Source organism: Melozone crissalis, unplaced genomic scaffold (assembly GCF_028551555.1).
Source record: "Melozone crissalis strain CALT ecotype California unplaced genomic scaffold, PUWL_Pcris_2 ptg000039l_1, whole genome shotgun sequence".
Lineage (NCBI taxonomy): Eukaryota > Metazoa > Chordata > Aves > Passeriformes > Passerellidae > Melozone > Melozone crissalis.
Window position 1 is genome coordinate 1,063,838 of NW_026535817.1, and position 23,353 is coordinate 1,087,190.

At 42.5% G+C, this 23,353-nt stretch overlaps 1 protein-coding gene across 1 annotated transcript in view; it reads left to right on the forward strand.

Moving 5' to 3' along the window:
* The window catches only part of ARSJ (arylsulfatase family member J), a 32,584-nt gene extending 11,288 nt beyond the window's left edge, over nucleotides 1–21,296 (forward strand). Inside the window, exon 2 of the mRNA XM_054283860.1 lies at nucleotides 19,895–21,296. Within this exon, the coding sequence (XP_054139835.1) occupies nucleotides 19,895–21,296 (1,402 nt within the window). The remainder of the gene's footprint in view (nucleotides 1–19,894) is intronic.
* The last annotated feature ends 2,057 nt before the right edge of the window (nucleotides 21,297–23,353 follow it).

Below are 23,353 nucleotides of genomic sequence, written 5' to 3' on the forward strand. Positions count from 1 at the left end.
GGAACAACAGATCTTGTACTATTTTTACCAGTTCAGCTGTGATCTGCCAGTTAAACCAGGCTGATCATCCTTATGGGCTCGTTCCTTTGACAGCTCCCACATTCTGTGCAGCACAGGGCGAGGTGCGCTCAAACCACACCATCCCATGACAGGATAATGGCCAGGTGGGAGCTCTGGCCCCTTTCTCAATGCTTGGATGCAAAGCAAATGCATTTTCTTTTCCTCTTAGAGACCTGGGGAACCTGTGTTTTATTGCCTTACTTAAAGCAGGGTGTCATGTTTTCCCTAACCCCTCGTGTAGGTCCTGATAAGACAAGGCTTTTTTCCACAGCACCAAGTCATTGCTGACTCACCCTCAGGCTGGGCTAGCAGCAAGCCCCAGATCTTTTCTGCAAGAAACTTCAGTTACTGTCATTGATTATTTGACCCCAAAAGCACTGCTTTGTGGTTATTGTAAATGAATTGCCTCCTGTTCAGTTCAGGTTATTCCTCTAATTCAATTTCCATTTGAATTTCAGCTCTTCAACAGGCAGTGCAGCAGTTTGATGAGTGCAAATTTACAGTCTGAACAGGTTGTGGAATTTAATTTGTATAAATTTCACCTTAAACATATATTCATAACCCCTATGAAAATAATCACTCAAAATGTAATTAACCCAATTGCTTTTTCTAATTCCTCACAGATGTACTTTAGGAGTGAAAAAACCTGCAACTTAAATATATTTATTCCAAATTTTACATTGTACAACTTGAATTTGCCAAATCTGTTTTCAGGGTTAGTTAAAGAAATCATATGGGCATATCATAAAGTGGTTTGGGTTGAAAGGGACCTTAAAGCTCATCTTGGTCTACCCCCTGCCATGGGCAGGGACACTTTCCACTATCCCAGGTTGCTCCAAGCCCTGTCCAGCCTGGTCTTGGACACTTCCAGGCATGGGGCAGCCACAGCTGCTCTGGGCAACCTGTGCCAGGCTCACCCCCTCACCTCCTCACAGTAAAATGTTTTTTTCAGGATGTCTTTTTCAGCCTTGAGCTTTTGGAGTCTTGAGTGTTTGGGTTTTGAGTTTGTTCTGTTTTTGAAGTGTTTCTGCTCTCCCTTCTCTGTGTTTCTGGTTTATCCAGCAAAATAATGATCTCAAGTTTTGGCATTCCAGTGTCCAATGACCTGTGCCACTGTCCATGTATCCTGCTCTGCTGGAGTGTCAGTGGATGTCACCTGCAGATATTACAGAAAGATAAGAATAGGCTGATTGTTCCATCTTCATTTGCTTGGGTATTTCTCTGAAGAAATGAGGCAGGCAGTTTCCCAAGGAGCAGACAGAGCCGCCTCTGTAGCTGTGGTGGTGTGCTGAGGCCAGCAGGACAAGGCTGGAATGAGCTGGGAATCCAGGCTGTCCTCATCTGAATCTTGGTTGTGACAGTGTGCAAGGAAGGATTTGTCTTTCACAAGTTGTAGCAGATGATGTTGCTGGATTGTGTTTCATCACAAAAAATGGTCTGTGCTGCAGATCAAGGTGCTGGTAAGTCATATGCAGGGCGAGAAAACTAATAGGCAGCTACAGCTCTGGTACTCAAAAATATAAATACATTTGTGATCTTTAAAAATCTTACTTCTCTGCTGAGCAAAGACCAATTTCATGATGTAATGAACGTTGATGTATAAAGACATTTTCTTAAAAGACCATTTGAAGCTTTTGGCTCTTGTGAGGTAGATATATGGTGTTTAACAGCAAGGACATTTCCTACAAAATTACTGCTGGGCCTTCATTACATTTTAAAAATTGGAGATGACCAATTAGGCACGCTCCAGGTGTTTGCTCTGCTATAGCTAATACAGGTTTTTATTAGAATTATGACCTTTATTTGCTTTTGAATCATGTCCAGCAAAATGGAATAATCACTCATTATTAGTGAATTGGATTTTGGTTTTGAGAATAAACCATGCGTGCTCTTATTAGTGCCATGAGAGTTTCTTCCTTGCCAAAAATCCATGGATTTGATGAAGAAGGGAGGAAAAGTAATTCCTTGCCAGAGTAAAATATAAAATATATATCTATATCTATCTATGTCATATATATGTGTGTGTGTATAAATATATATATATATATATATGCATAAATTGCCAATTTCTTTTTATAAAATGGCATTACTGGAGAGGGCAAGGTCTGTTGCTCAGCTATTCTTGTATGGAAGGTAAATGTGCTGTCTCATTTGAACTCAGTCTTCTGGCAACCAATGCCCATGGCCAGGGTATTTGGCTTTGCAAAAACACAGCAAAAGCGTACTAAGAAAACCCCCACCCTTGTCTAGCCTAATTCCCTTGGCTTGCACAAGGGAAATTTTGAATTTAGCAAATGGAACAAGTGTGCTCCCAGCCTGATCTATTTGGGAGCGGTTGATAAATGGTGTCAAAACAGTCCTGTGTACTTGGAATTAAATCCTGCACATTTCTGAAGAAACACTTGCAAATATTGTTGTTCTGCAGAAGTGTCTGAAACAGTTGGTGCTGGTGCAACACTGGCCACACAGGAATGGAATTAAAATATTTCCTCTCTGCCTTCTGCTCGAGGCTTATCAGCTGCTGATGCCGTAGAGAAACTTGGTCCATAGTACCCTGATCCAAACTGAGAATGTTCTTCTGCATTAACATTATTTTTAAAGAAATCTTTCAGCAACTTGGGCTTTCACAGCAATACATTAATTGCAGTCAGTTTGTCTCCCCACAAAACTCCGCATAAATCAAGACTTATTTCAGTGTTCTTTCGGTTCAGAAAATGCAATTTAATTTTTTTTTTTTAATTTTTATTTTTTAATTTTTCTTTTGCTAAAGACAGCCAGTGAGTGTCCTTCATCTCCCAGGCTGTGCTGGGTGAATGTATGTGCCTGTGTGGGAAGGTGTGCTCCCTGTTTTTCTCTGCCTTTCTATCCTGTCAAGCCAGTGATGCTCCATTAGCAGCAGGGACTAGGAATGTAACATGCTCAGTGGCCCTGCCCTGGTGGCCCTGACATACCAGGGACATTGGAGCCTAAACCATTCTGTCATTCCTTTATTCCAATTCTATGATTTTCCATTAATTTTTACATTGATACATTTTCGGTTTGTTATGTAAATACACCTAAATTTAGGAGGCAGTGAAGCTTGTATTCACAAGATTTTATTTAATACACACAGTTTTGCCATAATTAGACCAGAAATAATTCATTAAACACAAAATGTCATTCCCTTGAAGCTATAATTTGATATACCTCCTAGAAATAAAAGTGTGAATTTTCTTAAATAACTTGTTTAGTTAAATAACTCTAAATAAATCCAGACAGTCCCCTTAGGTAAGGAGTAGGTGCTTGAAGACAGGAAGTACGTGCAAAACAGAAATGCACCCACAGCAATACACGAAATTTGAAATGCAGCTGAACTGTGTGTTCTTCCCTTTTCCTGCCCCCTGTTGGGATTGTGTCTGTGTGTACAACTGGAGATTGGCATGCCAGGAACATGACAGGGAGAGAACAGATTGTTTCCCTTCACTGACAGGGAGGATTTCACCTATTTATGGGACTCGGGTGTTGGTACAGAAAAAGCCAAGCGTGCCCAGGCTGCTGATAGCACTTGTGCTGAATTCACACCTCATCAATCCGTTATCTAAGGAAATGAGGGAACAGAGGAAGAATGGCTTAATTGGGGTGGGTGGATGATAATGCCAGGCAAGCAAGAGGCCAACCTGTGCCTTAGCCAATGGCAAAACTTTTTCTGGGAAGGAAAATGTGCTTCTCTAACCTGTGATTGTCACCGTGAACATGGAGAGAGTCCCTGAGCCATGGACACGGCCACTTCTTGGCTCTTAAAGCCCTTCTTGCTCCTTCAGCTGCTTGCTTGCTTTACGATGGAAATGGGCAGGCACAGTGTTTAATTTCTATCACTTCTCTGCAAGAAAAGAAACTACCTGCAGGTAGAGAAAGGCCATCAAATGCCTTTGGAAAAGCAGCTGAAGCCATGGTCATTATTGGGAAGAATTTTGACGCAGGAGTTATTAAGGCAGGAGAAATGGAATTTTTTAAGCACATTCCTGAGGGATATAGTGGGAGAAATCATTCTATCTCCTGAGAATATGAAATAATGTGTGTGCATTTTGGGGGTTTATTAGAAGGCAATGTGTGCTTTGTGTGATTCCATTTGTTTAACTACTTAATTCAAATCTATCTCTTCCATCTACAGGCTGATCAAGAGCTCCATAGTAGGCTCTTGAAAATTTTCACCTTTGTCAGATTGTTGTTGTGTTGCATTTTCTTGTCTCAGTAGCACACCTTGGAAATTGCAGATTCAAGAAGAGAATGAGAATTTTCTTCTATTTTTTTCATCCCTAGGGAAGGCAGGAATAAAGAAAAATTGTTGTTTTCGGCTAGAAAAGCAAAAGAAAAACAAATGGATGGGCATCACACACAGCTCTTTATTTTATTGGCTCCATTATTGTGTTTGTTACCAGCAAGGTATCTGTATGAGCTATATTATTAGCTATAATATAGGTGATAATAGGGCAAGTTTTAAGGACCCTCCAAGCCAAATCATTCTGTGATTGCATGGTCCCAGTAAGGAACCCCAGTGACCCAGAGAGGCTTTTATTCCAGCACATCAAATCCTTAAATGTGTCTGATGCAACGGATATTTATAGGCTCAGGAGGAATACTGATGAGAGATTTTTCTGGAGCAAATGAAATAAAAATGAGATTTGTTCCCAAGCAAGTGCTCTACATCATGGTGAACCCAACATCTTAATTTTGAGTCCAACTGGGAAAGGGTTGGAGCAACCATTTCAGATCCTGTGCAGGGAATACAGGTAATCTCAGAAGAAAAGGAGATATTTCCTTGTCAAACCAAGGCTTCCAGCTTAGATCCTAGAACTGCAATTGGCTGTATTTTCAGGCATGGGGTTTCATCCTTCATCCCATAGGAATGAGAATGAAGACAGATGGGAAGAAGGGAGAGGGAATGAAGAAAAAAAAAAACAAAGGCACTTCTCTTGAACTGGAACATTTTGGAGGATTCTAGAAAATGTAGTCAATGCAGAGCTACTTACCGGTGTTGGACTGGTATAGCTCCATGGGCCATGTTAAATGCCCTACATTAGATATTTATTCTTCCACAATATGAGGAGGTCTTGTGCACTTTGTGAAGCACCAGATGTTGGTCTGGGATTGCCTTGGAACAGCATGGGTATCGCTGGCACGTACAGATAATTCCAGAGATGCACTAAGATCCATAGACATACCTAGCCATTATTTTGCTGGTGAAAATCAGGATTTACATTATTCCACACCAAAAGTGGAGCTGTTCTTCCCTTTTTCCTTTTCTTACATTTTGTTTGGGGATGGCTAACTAAAAGCATATAAAGAATGAATTAAAAGCTGTTTGCACTTTATGCCTTTAATATATCAGAATGCCAACGTCTCCAGCAACCTTGCTATTAACATCAAGTGGAAATTTATTGTCCTTGGAGTTGACTTGTAGCATTGGCAACAAACAGAATTACTGTTGTGGGGTTTATGTTGGGTTTTATATGACAGCCCCGGATGATGCATTTCTCAAAGCACTTGAGATGCAATTTCAGAGAGGCAAATGAGAATCAGTCAATGGGTCAGAGCAACACAGTTCAAAGGCCCATAGTTCATAAAATATTTATGTGCTGTTATAAAAGTAAAGAGGAAAGGGAGCTTATGTAACATACCAAAAAAAATGAAGAGCCAGCAGAAAACTTCCTCTCCCATCCCACAACTGAACTAAACTTACATATTTCCAGAGAAAGCGTGTTCAGCCATGGCTTTTCCACGGCTATCCCAGCATGTCTGCAATTTCAAATCCAATTATTCAGTTCTTTCCTATTCTATTGTTCCTAGATGGATGCATCATGTCCAAGCTATGCTCACAGTGACCAACTGCAGAAAAGTAGTTTGCCACAAGATTTTTTTGTTGGTTTTTTTTTTGGTATAATAATGTAATTGCAAGGGAAAGGGGGAAGCAGCAGAGCAACATCAGAAGATATACTGGAGTGTTTAAATTTGAATGACATTTCAAAGAAAATCACCCCAAACCACCACAACCCCCAAGCAGGAAAAAATATCTGAACTTCCAGGCAATAGAAATCTGATAGGAAATTTTGTTGCCTGTTAGCTGACTCATGGTGTCCTTGACACTGTTGTTGCCTATTGTAAGTCAGATTTTTGGATTTATCTGGATTTTTAGATTAGCGTCTATTTGGTTTTAAAATACTGATTTTATACTGGCTCCATGTCTGAAAGTTCTAAAGGAAAATGTAAAAAAATAATGAAAGGCTTAATTTAAACTTTTGGGTAATGTTACTCTTTAGAGGGAGCCCTGTTGGAATCACTGAGTTCCACTGTGATTCTAATGTGGTTTTTATGGATTTTTCATCTTTCCCTTCTTTCTTTTACCTTGTTTCTCCATAGTCTCCTTACCAGGAGATGTGGCTGCAGTTTCCCCAGTGACCATCAGCCCTGCTTCCATCTTGAGGAGGTAGATTATATGAGAAGTTATATAAGAGAAATTATAGGAGTAGATTATGTGGGAGAAACTTCCAAGTCAGAGCCAGAATGCACATTTAGCCCAGACTTTTGGCTCCCAAGGAATGCAGGCAGAGGTTTTACAGACCTTTTGCTGCTCTCCCATTCTGCTGCTGCTGACTCTTTAGTCACCTCCCTTGCATTTTGATTTTGAACACTCAGACTTAAGCCTGGGTTTGAGAAGCAGATGCTTGACTTTAACACAAATAATAGCAAAGAAGTTGGTCCTGCAGTTTGTCGAGCACTGCTCATGAAAAGCAGGGCATGAAATGGACTGCTGAGGAATTTTACAGTCATGCAGCCAGATTTGAATTAGAATTCAAAATACATTAAGTGCTGGATATTGAACAAGCCAGCTGGGAGAGTTCATGAAGAACCAAGGCAGTTTGGTTAAGCTGCAGGGGCATATTTGTATAACAAGTTGAAAATGTGTTTTATAGCGTGCACCCAGTCCTGTGAGAAACCTGGTGAGGTGATCCTGGACAAGCCCAGTGCTCTGACAATATATACAAAGTTAGCAGGGACTTACTGCTCTGACTTTGTGCAGCTGTACACAGGGCTGTTGGTTTGTCTGTTTGGTGGGACAAGATAGAAATGCTGTACTAATTGCTGTCACTAATGGGACAGTCAAGATAAGAGTGTGAACTGACAGGCTCCCTGCAGTGTTCACAGCTTCCTCTGGCTCCTGTCTCCTGTGTGACCCATTGGAGCTACACCCCACAGATTTGTTTAGGGAATGCAGACAAAGCCGAGCAGATGTTGTGGTTCCAGCAGTGTTCCTGCCATGTTCGCATCTCCTGAACACAGCCAGGGCTCTGTGGTGGTGTTGCCACTCGTCACCTCTGTGCTGTGGTACAGTCTTAGCTGCTACAGACACTGTACACAATGTCAGCAAATTGCTGTGGGGCTGATCTGCTCCTCCTTTAGCCTTCCTGGCTCCTGAAGAGGAAAGAAAGATTTAGCTTTTTCACTCAAGACAGATGCAAAGCATGCCTGATTCTTATCTCTTCTCCTTCCCTCTTTTCCTTTTACAACCCCCACAGTATGCGAATTTCTATTCCCACTTAGAGAAGAATGTTGAAAATAACAAGAACAGATTCTAACTGATGATGTTTTGTTCAGCATAACACCATTTTGTAAATTTTGATGTTATTGCCAGGATTATTAACCACTGAAATACATAATTTCACAACCTGGACAGGATGTAAATGATTTAGAAGCCACAAGTTACTTGCAACTGATTGAGTAACTTTCCACAGAGTTAACTGTGCTTCAGAAGAACGGATGGGTTATGATCTTGCTGTTGTATTTTTCCAACTACATTTCCCACTGGAAACCCTGGGGTGGAGACCAAATATGCAGGAGCTGCTTTTCTGTGGTCACACACTGATAAATGCTAAATGTGTTTCCCTTTCTCCTGAACTAGTGTTTCTCAAAGAATCAAAATGTGTTTCCCTTTCTCCTGAGCTAGTGTTTCTCAAAGAATCACTACTTATACCTTTTATTTTCAATTTTTAATGGGTGATCCTCATTTTCCAGGAGTTGTTTGCCCTTAAACCCCTTCTCACAGGGTATGTGATGCTAATATCACTACTTAAATAAATGTTTTGAGACAGGGGGAGAAAGCCCCACAGAAGGCAGCATACAGTGCTGATGGTATCTCTGCTTAGGTTCCATTAGTGTATTGAGTTGCTGGATATGATGAATACAAACTTCCAAAACTTTGTGTGTGTCCCTCACTTACTCTTATCCTCACTTATTCTTATTTACACCTCACTTACTCTTATCCAGTTCACTCTGTTGCATGAGTCATTTTTGAGGTATTTTGTCCAGGATCAAAATCACCTACTAGCATCTTTAATAAGGCACAGCTTCATTAATACATTAACATTTTATAGCAAGTGCTTTATGTAAGCTTTGTCTGCTTTTATGCATAATTGCTAGACATGTAAGAGACTCTGTTTCTAGACTTTTGTGGGGCCAACAGCAATAAGGCACCTATTTTATGCTCCATTTTATTTCCAGGGATGTTGCACCACAGCCCCAGTTGCTGTTAGGCCTTTGGACACTGCCTCAATGCAGCAGCAAAGCAAGATGTGAGCGAGGAGCAGTGTGAATGAGAGTTAGGAGGGATTAGGGAGTGCAGCACTGACATCCAAGAGAGCACTGCTTGTTTTGCTAAGCCGGATTTAGGAGGGAAATAAAGAAGCATTTTTCCAAATCTCTTCATTATTCATTGCACAGTGGCCTAGAAACAGATGTGCTGTTAACCTCTGTCCCCTGTTAACTCCAGTTTGTTCCTTTCTGTGCTAGGGGAGGCTGAGGGAGGGGGAGAAATGCAGCAGGGTGGTGTGAGGGGGCTTCACAGTGTCTGTGCCATGGCATCTTGCAGCCATCAAGTGTGACAGGGAGAGTTCTCTAATTCCATCACATTCCTACTCCACAGAGAAGCCTTACATTTCTCCTAGCCCTTGTCTAGTTTGGGCGGGGAGCAACGGTAGCAACTCAAATCCATTGGTACAGGAGCAGAGAAATCCCTGTGGAGTACCACTGAGCTTCAGCAGGTACCATTAGTGACAGGACAAGAGGGAGGGGCCTCAAGTTGTGCCAGGGAAAGGTTTAGGTTGGATAGCAGGGAAAATATCTTCACCCAAAGGACTGTCAAATTCTGGAGCCACCTGAAGCTCAAGTCAGCATCCCTGAGAGATTTAAAAGCCACGTAGGTGTGGCACTTAAGGACATGGTTTGCAGAGGAATTGGCATTGCCAGGTCACTGGTTGGACTCCATCCTAAATGTCTTTTCCAGCCGTGGGTCACGGTGAGCTGGTCGTGTACCTGCTGAAGTTGCTTTGCTCCTTTTGAGTTCCAACATGTGGTGCTTTGAATGCAGACATTTTACTTCTCTTTTTAATGCTGTACTATGTAGTGTGTGATGTCTGATGTGGTAGTTAAAATTGTCACAGAACTGACTGACAGCCCTGCAACACTGCTCCCCACTCTTCTCCCTGTGCTACAACAGCACACCTACATCCACTCAGACACTGGCAGTGAAAGCAGCTCCTTTCCATGTGGGATCTCTCCTGTGAGTAAACAAAGATGTTCCGTTTCCCCGTGGTGTCAGTCAGGAACCTGTCGTGTGGGACTCAGGTTAATGCAGTACCTCATTATCTTCATCCATTATTTCTTTGGGAACCACACACAGTGCCTTTGTCTTGGTCAAAACTGAATGAGAATATTGTGGTGAGTTCTGGAAAAGGGATTTTCGTATTATATTTCTCAGGTGAATCAAATATCAGGAGATGGAAAGAAAATTTAGCAGCCAGCAATATGTGACAGAACTCATACATGACTGCTGGCAATCACTGTAAATAAGCAGGTGCCTGTAAGCACTGTATTTTAACAAATACAGTTCCTAAATGATTTGGCATCAGGGTGAGGCTCATTTGCATCCTGCCACCTCTTTTATCAGGACTAAAAAGCCCATTTTGAGCTTTAGCTGTGTTGTGCAGCAGGCATGGTTCCATCCCTGCTCAAGGGGCTGAGCAGCACAATAGACTCAGAAACTGATATCAGAGTGTCAGAAGGACAAAAGGACTGGAGGTCAGTGGGGATGTTCAGGCTGAGAACTGTGCAGAAGCCAGAAGAGAGCATCTCTTGGCTGCCAGCCCTCCCTCCCTTTCAGGGCAAGGTAATTCCTGTCACTAATGGTCCAGTGTCACTGCTGTTGCCAGTAAACATCAGCCCAGAAAACCAGCGATATTGTTGAAAAGTCAAATTAGAGTTTGGGGTTTTTTTCCAGATAAAGCTGTTCTTCATATTATTAAGGCTGTAGCTTTTCTGGGAAGGTGCTCTGGAGTGGCATGGAGCAGTGGTGGGTGGTGTCCGTCCCAGGGTGGTGTCCGAGCAGCAGAGGGCATTGCTGTCTCTTGCTGCCAAGAACAGACCTTACATGAGGGGTCTGGGAGGGCACAGCAGCCTCTGTAAAACTTGAGCTTTGCTTGTTGAAGTCAGTGGCACCCTCAGTTCTGAGCAGCACCTTAGCATTTCATATGCAGCAGCATCCAGAGCTCTGACTGAAATGCATAATTAAACTCCAAAGACTACAGCAGGAATCCTGCTGTCTCAGACTGCTGTGCCATACACTGGGGATGAAGGAGAAGATAATAATTTCCTTTTGATGCCTGTGTACATGTTTTACAATGATGTTATGTGATAGAATGCATTAAGTAGAACAAATAGAATAACAAAATTGAGATGAAACAGGAATAATCATCCAAGAATGTTTCTTAATTAATCGGCATTCCTGGTGAACCTCCACATAAAAAAAAGGAGTTTGGTGCATTAATTCATAGACTCATTTTGATACTTTGATGACTCGGAGAAAAAATTTACCTAGAAGTTTATTCAATTGAAATTGATTGAATTACACCTTAATTTAAATAGGTACATATTTATTAAGGGGGGCAGAGTCTGTTCTCTATCCTGTTATAGAATCTTGGAGACAGTTCAGCTTGACACATCTCACAGAGCAGGATCATAGAAATATTTTAAATACTAAAGAGAGCTTGTGGCTGTTACCACTTGATCATCATACTCTCACAATAATAATTTATCTCCAATGTTAAATTACTGTCTGTAAGACTTATCCGAGGATTCAAATGGAACTTAATGGCCTATGGTACACTCATGCTCACTGAAGCAGTGGAACTATGATGTTCTGCAATGTCACACTCAGAAATGGTGTGTTTATGTAGTTGTTCAGTGGTTCATAAAAAATTACAGCTGTCACAAAGCTCAGATGTTGTGAACGTGTCAAAAACACTTGAGATGTCTCTGAAGCACCACATAGTCCTATTTTTCTTTTCCATGTCATAATGTTCTTTAATTATAAGGCAATTACCTCTCTCAAATGATACCATATAAGCCTGTGATGTGGTAGTTGTTAACCTGTATTTTACATCTTGTCTTTTTGCCCTCAGTCATCCTTGCTGTCAATTCAAGGTCATTTTATAGCATTTAGGTTGATAAAGGCTCTAAGTGCTGGATGTGTGCATAATAGCTAAGGACAGATTTAATTCAGAAATGGTACTAAATGCTCAAAGTGAGTACTTTAATTAGAGAGTAATATAAGACAATAACTGTTTGGCTGCTACCTTAAAGGCTGCCATCAAATATGTCATTTTTATAAGAGATGTCTTCTTATGAAAGGCAGCCATATAATGAATATCTTTCATGTCCCTTAGGTGCAGTCATTGAATAAATTCTTCCTACATAAAGATGAACCAGCTTTCCTAAACTGTCACAGAAATAGGTGGAAAATATTTCACACATGTGCGTGGCAGGTCATGTAAAAACTCCTGTGTTATTTGCAATTAAAGTATTCTTTTAGGCAGAATATGAGACACCTTGAAGTTTGCCCTGTCTGTAGCAGTGACTGTTCTGGGATATTAGGAGGCTCTGGGGCACTGTTCTCCCCAACTCAGCAGAGAGCAGGGGCTGGAATGGAGACACCTCTCTTTCACAAACTGGGACATGCTGTGTCCCTGTCCCAGCATGCTGGTCCTGTTCCAGCCTCACTCTGGGAGTACCCAAGGGGGAGATTCTTCTGCACAGTTTTTAGACACCTTTCATCTCCTTTTCTTCTGGTTTTTCTCCTGCGAAAATGACCAAAGCAGGATGACAAATCCATCTCTAACTAATGGCAGAGTCATTTTAGGTTCCTTTCCCCTGTACCATGGTGATTAGGTGTCATATCCGCTGGCATCTGCTGTTGCTGAGCCCGGAATTGGGTGGTGAGGTCTGGATTTGTGGTTGGCATGCAGAGCATTTGGTGACATTGTTTTCTTTCCATGTCACTCCCGTGCAGACATGGAACCGCAACACCGATTATGCAATCACGCATTTCCCCTTTTCCTAAATGAATTCCAGTGATAAAGCTGGAAACATTGTGCTGTTTCCACAGCTGCAGCAAACCGGGAGCAAAGAAAACAATAGCTGCATGAAGACATGTGCATTCCAGCTGCTGCCAACTCCCACATTCTCCCTTCTCCTTGCTCTCCTCCTGTAAGAGCCTGAATGAGGGATGTGGGACTCCAGGGGCTCTCCAAAATGCAGTTTATTCCATCCAAGAGCTTACAGCAGCCCAGGGTTGTGGGTGACAGAGCTGTGCCTACAGCTGTCAGCTCCAGCTGCAGGGAGCCCTGAGACCCTTTGGTTTTGGTTACAGTGCATTATAGACTTTTCTTTGCTTAGCTTCTTAATGCAGTAGAACCAATCTATACCTTAGCTATTATCTATAGCCTGTCATAACTACTGTAATTACCATATTTATGTTACTATTGTCCAATCACCAAAAGTTAGCACATTACAGTTTAAGCTAGAAGTTGTTTTTCAGTTTTCTGGCAGTGGAAAATTCTGAGACTTTTTTTCTACTTGCAACTTTGCTGACTTGTTTGCCTGTGCTCTCTTTCTGCTTGGTAAAAACATCTTCTTGTTTGAGGTGGATTTATCCTTTGCTCTAAGCCATAAAAACCCCTTCTAACTAACACACCCCTTGCCTCCTTGGTTAGCCAGCAAGGCTGGCTCAGCAATTCTTTTCTTCTATATCAAAACTTGCTTCCACTTCTATTCCTTCATCAGACTCCACATTTAAAAATCTTTCTGCCGAGCACACATATCTGTGGGACTTTCTTGTCAAACTTTCATCCTTCCCAACATCCTCCCATTGGAGCAGATAAATGGCCTCAGTGACAGGAAAGGTTGGTAGCAGATAAGCTGCCAGTTAAATAATGTTTGGTAGAAAATTTGTAATTAGTGTATGAAAATACTAATTGCAACTTGATTTGGAGCTTCAAGCTTCTGGAACCAGGGAGAGAAGCCCTGAGGAAATGCAGATGAAAGTTTCTGTTCTTTTCCCTCCCAGCTTGGTCCCATAGTAAGATATTTTTCCTTTAAAGCTCACAACTCTGGAGACAACAGTTGCTTTCCTGCTGTTCACTGAGCACTGCCTCACTCCTGGGGTGCCAGTTGCATCTGCAGGAGTTGGGAAGATAAAAGAGAGAGGATCTGGTGGAGAGCTATGGAGAACAGCTTTTTGTGGCATGGTTCCCCAGTTTTCAAGCATTTCTAGGTGCCAGGTGATAAAAATCCTTCTCGCAGTATAAACAATATCAGGATGTAAGGACATTGTTTAAATGGCCAGATGCCAGGGCTAGTGTGGGACCAGAATTTCAACATGATTCTGAGGTTGAGTTCATGCATCAAAATCCAAATGGCATTTGGCAAAGTAAGGATGTCTCAGCTCCTCTAAGTCCTTGGAGAAAGGTCATGGGAGCAACACTGATAACATTATTAGTCTGCAAGGAAATTGCTACTTTATTTTTCTTTTCCTGAATTTGATGGAAGATCCTTAACTGATTTAAAAACAACAATGAAAAACTTGAAAGTAGGGCAAGATACAGAATCTTCCAAATTACATATATACAATAGCATTGCCAGAGTGATAAAACAGTAAATAATGTGAGTTAGACTTTTAATGTAAACACTTCATTTAGAAGTAGATGCTTTTTATAGTCTGATTTATAAGCACATGAAAATTCTAGGAATACAGCTGAGGATGAAATAAATGTGTGTATGTCTGAAGACTTCAGGTTTGATTTGTGTGGGCTGACACAGTGAAAGTCTGTGAAGGTTTGGAGTTTGTATTTAGTTTTTAATGTTGCATTCTCTGGTGCATTTCCACTCATAACCCACCTTCCCCCAAAATCCCAAAGTCATAAGCCAGAAGATAAAGATGGTTAAATGATAGATAATGAATGATATATTCAATATAGAAAATTGTATTTTTCTGCTATTTTTGAAAGCTGAAATGTACACTAATGTAGTGTGAGCTCGGAGCTCCTTGGGATAGGCACTGAGCAGACTATGTAGCATGAAAACTTTGATGCTGACATTTAGAAGTGTATCCCATGGGATTACACACAGTTGCCATAGATTGTAAACACTGAAGAAATGAGATAGATGGGATTTAGCTTAACCTGCTCTTGTCCAGAACAGATGCCAAACCTGCTGCCCTAAGGAGTGCCAAGGTGCCACCACTGCTTGGACTCTCATGGCAGCTTGGCACTTGGAAGTCTGCAAAGTCAACCCTTGTCATCAGTCTCTAAGTTAGGGAAAGAATGGAAATAAGAAGGACATGAACATTTAGAAAACATTTTGCTTCTCAGCAAATTGACATAATAGCAATGAGACAGAAGCACTGTGGCTACGCACTCTGGCTTTGTTGTCATCAGTCTGAGGGGACCAGGACTTGCTGATGGCTTGGCAGCAATTCATGTCAGGCTATGGTGGCTTTATTTACATCTCATTTAAGTCAGCTCAGCTCTGCCCTCTGCCCCAGGGTCTCCTGGATCAACTCACCCCTTTTCCAGCTTTACTCTGATTTAGTTTTAAAAACCTCAGCATATGCAGCATGAAACATTTCATTTTTATGGCGGATATTTCTGCTGCAGAGTCCTTTTGTGTGATTCCTTCAGGCTGTCCATACCCAACATGCCCATGGTCAGGATCACCTGCCCTGCTCTTCACCAGCCTGGGTGGAAGAGCTCCTGAACTGCTCCTGCTTTCCTCACAAGCACCTTACAGAGCTGAAAACAACTTTGAGATGATTCAGAGTGAACATCCCTGCCCAAAGTAACAACTTTGTCAAACATGTAGGGCTTGTGGGCTCCATGCTAAAGCCTCAGTCCACTCTAAAAATGTCTTTGTTGTATCTGGTTTCTCTCACTGGTGATGGTGTCCTGCCTGTGATGATTTGCTGGTGACAAATGGAATCTCGGGGTTTTTTCCTCCCAATAATTTGGATGTCTGAGGACTGAGAGCCCCCAAAATCACATATTTCCTTATTTTTTTACTCACCTGGAATTCCTCTGTTTTAGCTGTTGTGTTATACAAATAGTTTCAGGTAAGATGTCAAAGACTGTTCTTTAGGAACCCCTAAATCAATGTTCTTGACTGGTATCTGCTTGTTGTATCTCATTATTTTTAACAGGGAAAGTCACAATCATCAATAGTGATCTCTTTAATTTATGTAGCATGCAGACCTCAGTGCTGTCACTCTCTATGCAACTCCTGGCAAACATGGGGTTTTTATTTAAAGTATCCTTTTCTGAATTCTAGGCTAGAGTTTATTATTTTTAAAATTGAGGTTTTTTTCAACATATCCTGAGCTATGCAAGCATAATAAAAATACATTTTCCACGTGTACTAACTAGAGCTCTGCTAGCAAAAGTTCCTGAAATTAGAAACTTCCAACTGAGCTTCTTTGTTAATCTACAGTGAGCCTTAAAAGAATCTCAGTTTGAAGACAATTAATGCAGTATTTGAAAATTGTGAGAGCTTGAAATCAATAGTGTTGTACATGCACATTACAAAATCAGAAACATCCCAGCTTCTTCCTCAGCATGCTGCAGAACCCACCCTGAAGTTAAGGGGGAAAACACTCAATAGAAAACTCCTCAGGGAAAGGTTTGTTCAGGAAAGTTGGCTTGGCCCACATGTGTGTGAGGCTGTGCAGGGAATGTGGGGTGTGCCAGGAGAATCCCTTCCCCTCCACAGCCCCCCAGCCCTGCTCTCTGCTGTGGGGAACAGCAGTGAAATGTGCAGAGATTCTGTCACTGCTGAGGAGAGCTGGAAACTAATGCAGCACTGCTGAGGGCATCAGAAGGGGGAAAGGAAGCCTCTCTCCCAATGTTAGCACATTCCTCAAGCTCAGGTCTCACTGACTCGAGTGTGCCTGTGGTGCTTTGCATCCGTAACACTCCAGCACTTGAGTGTGCAGTTCACCTTCAGCAGCTTCATGGGCTCTGCACATTGGGAGTGGAGGTGGGAGTGCTGTGAAGCCACTGCCTGAGCTTTGTGTCTAAATTAAAACAGGAGGGGAACTCATGTTGGAAAGGGGTGTCATGAGCTCACACTCAGGAGGGAGGATTTAGTTGCTTATTTATTTATTTTAAGAACCCTCTGAAATATTTCTCTGAGCATCCAAGAAGCAAAGGGCAATGAAGTCATTGGGATGCTCCCAGAGGGAGGCCATTGCTTTAAAGTTTCCCCTGCAAACAAGAAAACAGCTCAGTGTGTCAGTGAGCCAGCACTGAGCATCTGCCTTGGCTGCAACACGTATCACAGTGGGTTTACTGTGAACATCTGAACAGCACACCAGGAAAACAAAAACAAGAGTAGAAAATGCACAAAGAGCCATCCCTGTATAGTAAGAATAAATTAATTTTCAATATGCTTCTTATTAGCTGAACACTTCACACAAATTTTACTTAGTTCTTCGTTCTGCAGATTGGGAATATCAGGTATTCTAAAGGAGACACCTATGATCCAGAATGTCAGAGGAGCAGGGAGAAGGAAAGCACAGCACATCCATCTAAAGTATTCCCAAGTCTTGAACCCCCACTCTTTATACAGTTAATGGCCTCTCTCAGCAGTTAATGGCCTATATGTAAATAATGCCCATGAAGGTCAAAGTCTAAAAAATAGTAAAATTAGATTCTGTGGCCTGTCAGCATTTGCTTAAATTTGACTGGTTACTGGTGCTGAAATTCTAATAATGAATTCCAGACTATTCACAGTCCTAACTTGCTTTCTTCATTTGGGAATAAATCCAGCCAATTTATTCTAAAAAATAGAAGCCATGAAATCCATAGGATGTATCTTACAGACATTTCATGGCAGTTGGTGAACTCATTACTTTATCTGATAGAAAACACCCTCAAAATCATCATCTGCCTCCTAATCCCTTTATGTTTTTCCTGGTTCAGTTTTTTTTTCGTCTTGCACAGTCTAGAAAAAGTTTCAAAACAGTTGTTTTGAAACATTTTTCCTATTGCTATTAGTGCCATTTGCTTCCATATCATCACTGGTTTTTTGCTGAGATTACTTTGCTTTTCTATGGATGCCCTGCAAGTCCTTTGAAAATGTGAAATGCTTTCACTGAAAAAACTAATGTTGGCACATAATGGATCAATTAGAAAGGTATGTGGTGCAGGAAAGTGTACAAATCTTGACCTTTTTTGTCATAGTGCAGTCTTCTGATAATCAGAGGTTGATATTTCTTTGAAGCATTTCTACACTTGAAATATTTCAACTTAAAATGTATTGGTTTGCAGACTTCTTTTTTACACATACGAGTGTAAAAATGTGTGTCTTTGTCTGTGTGCCTATAGGTATATTCCAAAGCACAGCCATGCCAAAAATAGCACACAGACACATCTGGGAAACACACCAGAGTCTCCTGCAAAGAGGCAGCAGCAGGGAATATATGTGCATATAGATGGATGTGTGTTATATGTGCAGTGTTACCAGCATATTGAATAACTTCCTTAGGGCACTGCTGAAGCAAGAGGCACTGCTGAATGCCTCTGTGACTGAGGCTAATTCTTGCTGGGTTTTGGTTCAATATTTGTCAGATCAACAGCTTAGGAATTTCATGCTTGGATCTCTAGCTGAAAAGCCCTCGCTGGGGAAACTGCCTGGTGTTTTAGGAATTCTTGATGGGAATGAATGTTGTGTGACTATCATGCTTTCTGTGTAGACATTTGCCTACAAGAGGAAGATTGGTTTGCAGTGTTTTGCAGATTCTGTGGCCTGTTCCCCTCAGGCCCAGCTTCTCAGTTTTCAGAGGAGAAGGGTGGTGGAAGGATCCGGCTGGGTCCCTTCAGAGAAAATCCTGACTTCCAGCAAAATCAGCTTGTTACGGAGGAACTGCCCAGCTGGGACTGGGGGCTGACCTTGTGTTCAAGGAGCCTGTCAGAGTTAAGAAAGCAGAAACTATTGACTAAAATAGCCAAGTGGGGACAAGGACTTTTCCAATTGGATCAAAAAATGGGAATTTTCTGAAAGGATTTAACAAGGCAGAGGAAAAAGAAGGGGAAGGAAATGAAATGCCTTACGGACATAGTTCCCTCAGGAGTCCCAAATATGGAATGAGCTGAAGTATGGAGCACTGCATGGCTTTCCTGGTGTAGTTTACCTGTTTTAAGAAGAGAATGTTGCAGCTGAACCATGGGAAGGATGTGGGACTTGTGTGTGTGTGACATTTCTTTTACAAAAGCAAAGTGCAGATCCCAGAAACCCATCATTTTCAGGGTGTGTTATAGCTCTCTCCTGCAGCATCTCCTGTGCTGTCAGCGCCAGCCTGTGAGTTTGGGGACAATTGGGTGGCAGGGCTCCAGGTCCCGAGCCTGGTCCCAGAGACAATGCTGTGCAGTGGGGCCGGGGGGCAGAGCACAGCAGCAGCCCTGCAGCACGCTGGGTCCAGAGCAGCACAACAGCCAGAGCTTCTGCAGGCACTTAGTGAGAGCAGAGCTTCTGGGTCCAGGGAAATTAGCTCCGGAATGAAATGGGAGTTACACAACCCATCCACACTGCCAGCCATTAGAGACAGTTATGGTGCCTTTGGAGATCCTGGCCAGGAAGCCCTCATATGAAAGCAGGCTTCAAGTTATTTATGGACAGGCAGAGCCCAATGGTTTTAATTTTCTAGACAGCTCAGGAGGCCAATCAGATTGGCAACACCAGCAGAATTTGTCAAGAAGCCCCAACTCCTGCTACCACAAATTAATAAGAACCGGTTTTGGGGGAGATGCGCTGTATTGGTGGACCTGGCTGTTCTATGCATGGTTGAGAATTGAACCTCTTCTCACACTCAGGGAGAAGTTGTCTTTGGTCTACTATCTGCTGTTACATTCTCTTTTTTAGTGTCAAACTGGTATAAATATATTTGCCCTTGATTTTTGATACTTACTGCTGCCCGTGCTGGATTCATTTTCTCATCATATGGAAGCCATATGTATTCTTTACACATAGCCTGTAGTGCACTGCAGAATTTATTACCCCATCCTTTAAACATACTGCTCTTACATGCTCAAAGCCCAGCATTTTTATATGCTGTAGATACGTTCACTGCTAGCAAATTATGAGGCACTGTAAAAATTGTATTTATCCACATAATTTTCTATAGCCATTTGGTAATGGAGACGTGGAGGAAAGAAGGGTGCCTCAAAGTACCTGTGCTCCTGTATATGTAGGTATTTTGAGTAGCTCAGGTCATGGAGGGAAATGTTTCATTCCTCACTTAGGCGAGGACAGATTCGATGGTGTGACCGAGCTGCTTTTTGAAAGCAGCATACACAGGCACTCTGAAATATTTCCAGAAAAGGCTTTGGCATGCATAGGGACATTTTATGTTAGGATTACAGTGTCCATACACCTGAGCATTTCTTCCACCACCCTGATGCCTGTCTCCTCCCACCTCCAGGTACCAGATCCACACGGGACTGCAGCACTCCATCATCCGACCGACGCAGCCCAACTGCTTACCTCTGGATAACGTCACACTACCTCAGAAGCTCAAGGAGGCCGGGTACTCCACGCACATGGTGGGCAAGTGGCACCTGGGCTTCTACCGCTGGGAGTGCATGCCCACCCAGAGGGGGTTCGACTCCTTCTTCGGCTCGCTCCTGGGCAGCGGTGACTACTACACCCACTTCAAGTGCGACAGCCCCGGGATATGCGGCTATGACCTGTACGAGAACAACAACGCCGCCTGGGACCACGACAATGGCATCTACTCCACGCAGATGTACACACAGAAAGTGCAGCAGATCCTGGCTTCTCATAACCCTAGGAAACCCATATTCCTCTATATTGCCTACCAAGCTGTCCATTCGCCTCTTCAGGCACCGGGCAGGTATTTTGAACATTACCGCTCGATAAACAACATCAACAGGCGGCGGTACGCAGCCATGCTGGCCTGCTTGGATGAGGCCATAAATAATGTGACCCTCGCTCTGAGGAAGTATGGCTACTACGAGAACAGCATTATCATTTATTCTTCTGATAATGGCGGGCAGCCGATGGCCGGAGGCAGTAACTGGCCACTCCGAGGAAGCAAAGGCACCTATTGGGAAGGAGGTATCCGCGCCGTAGGGTTTGTGCACAGCCCCCTTCTGAAAAACAAAGGGTCTGTATGCAAGGAGCTGGTGCACATCACAGACTGGTTCCCCACGCTGATCACGCTGGCCGAGGGGCAGATTGATGAAGACATCCAGCTGGATGGATATGATGTGTGGGAGACCATCAGCGAGGGCCGGCGCTCCCCGCGGGTGGACATCCTGCACAACATCGACCCCATCTACACCAAAGCCAAGAATGGCTCCTGGGCCGCTGGCTACGGGATCTGGAACACTGCCATCCAGTCTGCCATCAGAGTGAATCACTGGAAGCTGCTGACGGGAAACCCGGGCTACAGCGACTGGGTGCCTCCGCAGGCCTTCAGCAACGCGGGTCCCAACCGCTGGCACAACGAGCGCGTCTCCTGGTCGGCTGGGAAAACCGTGTGGCTCTTCAACATCACGGCCGACCCCTACGAGCGCGTGGACCTGTCTGCCCGGCACCCCGAGGTGGTGAAGCAGCTGCTGCGGAGGCTCTCACAGTTCAACAAGACCGCGGTGCCCGTCCGCTACCCGCCCAAGGACCCTCGCAGCAACCCCAAGCTCAACGGAGGAGTCTGGGGGCCGTGGTTTAAGGAGGACAAAAAGAAAAAGAAATCAGACAAAAGCAAAGGTGCAAATAAGCAGAAGAAGATGAAGAAGAAGAAGAAAGCCAGTCGGAAAAAGGGGCAGTCATTTCACTGCCGGTCACGTCTTGCTGGTGGGTAAACTCTAAGCAGGGTCCTTGGCAAGGCCTGAGTCAGCCTGGCCCCACTTCTTGAACTTCTGATGGAATAGACTAGAAATGCCAGTTCTGCACTATGAATGAAAGTCGTCATCTTTTAATTTTGTCTCTGATTTCACCAGCACAAGATACCTTAGCACTCTGAGTGACCATGTGACAGACTTTCTCCTCCACAGGATGAGTGGTCCTCACCCGTCACCAGACACATTCCAGATAACAACAGCGATAGCATCTTGTTTCAGGAAACTTAGCTTTGATGGACAAATGATGGTTCCTTGCCTTAATTAGCTGGAATCTTTGGAGAGCATGGAGATGTTAATGGCAGATGTTCTCAAGCTGACAGATGGTTCAGAGGGAGAGAGGAGAAACAAAACCCAAGAACCTCTGTGTGTCAGTAAGTGTTAGTCATCAGCCTGTGACATGTTTTGATACAACACAGCAAAACTGAAGCCATCAGGGTAACTTTGTAGAGGTGCTGGGGAGAGGGGCATGATAGGAGGAAAGCTGCTTTAAATTAGATTTTGTCCATCTTAACTAAATCTGAAATATTTTTAACATTTCCTAGATGTGCTGAGCTCCCCCCATTTGCAGTAAAACACATGACCAACAAGCACACACCTCGTGTAATTTATTACAGGATAGACAAAAACACATCACCCAAGTGAATGTAATATTTAAACACTTTAAGATAACTATACAACAATATGTAAAATCGATAATTTATTTTACAGCACAGTCCTATTTCTCTTCCATTAAAATTTCCTAGCTGATGCAAGGTACCCCTGTGGGTGCCAGGGTTGTTTGGGTTCTTTTAATGTTGACTTTTTAAAGTTTATTTCCACCCTGTCATTCAGAGTTTATTTAACAGATTCATATCCTCAGAGTACTGTAAACCAAGGAAATACTGTATACACTGCTAGGATGAGGAAGGAGAACAATTCAGGTGCGTCACTGCATTATGTATTTGCCTTCAGTGGTTTTGAATGCAACAAAGGGTTTATTTAATTTAGGAGTCCCACGAATATTGTTCATTTCTGTACAGAAGCTAGGCCATCTTGATGTTTGGGGGGGAAAATTTTAACCTTTTATTTATGTACCTATTAAAATAGTTTATTTTTATGGCATTCATAAAAGTGGTCTGCCTCTTTTTTTGCGTCCAAAATAGCAATTCTGGCCTAGTTTGTTTTAAACAAACTCAAGTAAGGTGTTTCATTACTATTATTTTTGGTACAGGGATGTTTTATGACATTTTGCTTCTGAAACAGAATTTCTTCTCCCAATATATATATCATTTGAGACATGCTTCAAAGTTTGCCCTTTTCCAAGGTGACTGCATGGATGATGGATGCACGGACTGGCTGCACATTGGTGGTGATCTGTGGTAATTGATAAAATGCACACACACATATAAGCTTCAAGATTAATTATGTTAAGTGAAATTAATGATTCATTTGTTGAATGGCTATAATTTATTTGGGTAAAATTTCAGATAAGCTTGCTTATCAGCAGTGTGTTACTTAACTCAAAAATTATATTTATATAAATGGATTATGGCTAAAAAATTGAGTATTCCTAAAATCAGTGCACACAGAAATCTGAAATACAGCTGTCCAGAACTCCAGCAACCTCTGACCTTTTCAAAAGGCAACTAACTGCAGGTACATACTGCCAAACCCCAGCAAATGGCCTACTTAAAGATGTAAAGAAGAATAAAGCTGCCACTAACAAAACACAGAAACAAGTCAGGCAGCTCTTAGAGATACTTCTGTATTGAATATACTGGGGAGGACACAGAAATGCACTTGGAGAATTGCATGTAAATAATAATTATAAAAGGATGGTGTGTATCTGCATAAGTGCATGATATTGTCACTGTTATTTTTCATGCTGTGTGGTCCTTAAGATGACTAATTAATTCCTTAGAAATCTGTCTAGCTTTTCTTCACATCCACATCATCCAGTGAGTAATCAGGAACTCTGATGTTCTCTAAATTCTCACTTTTTAAAAAGCATGCTGTTGATGTCCTTAAAAGAAATGAGA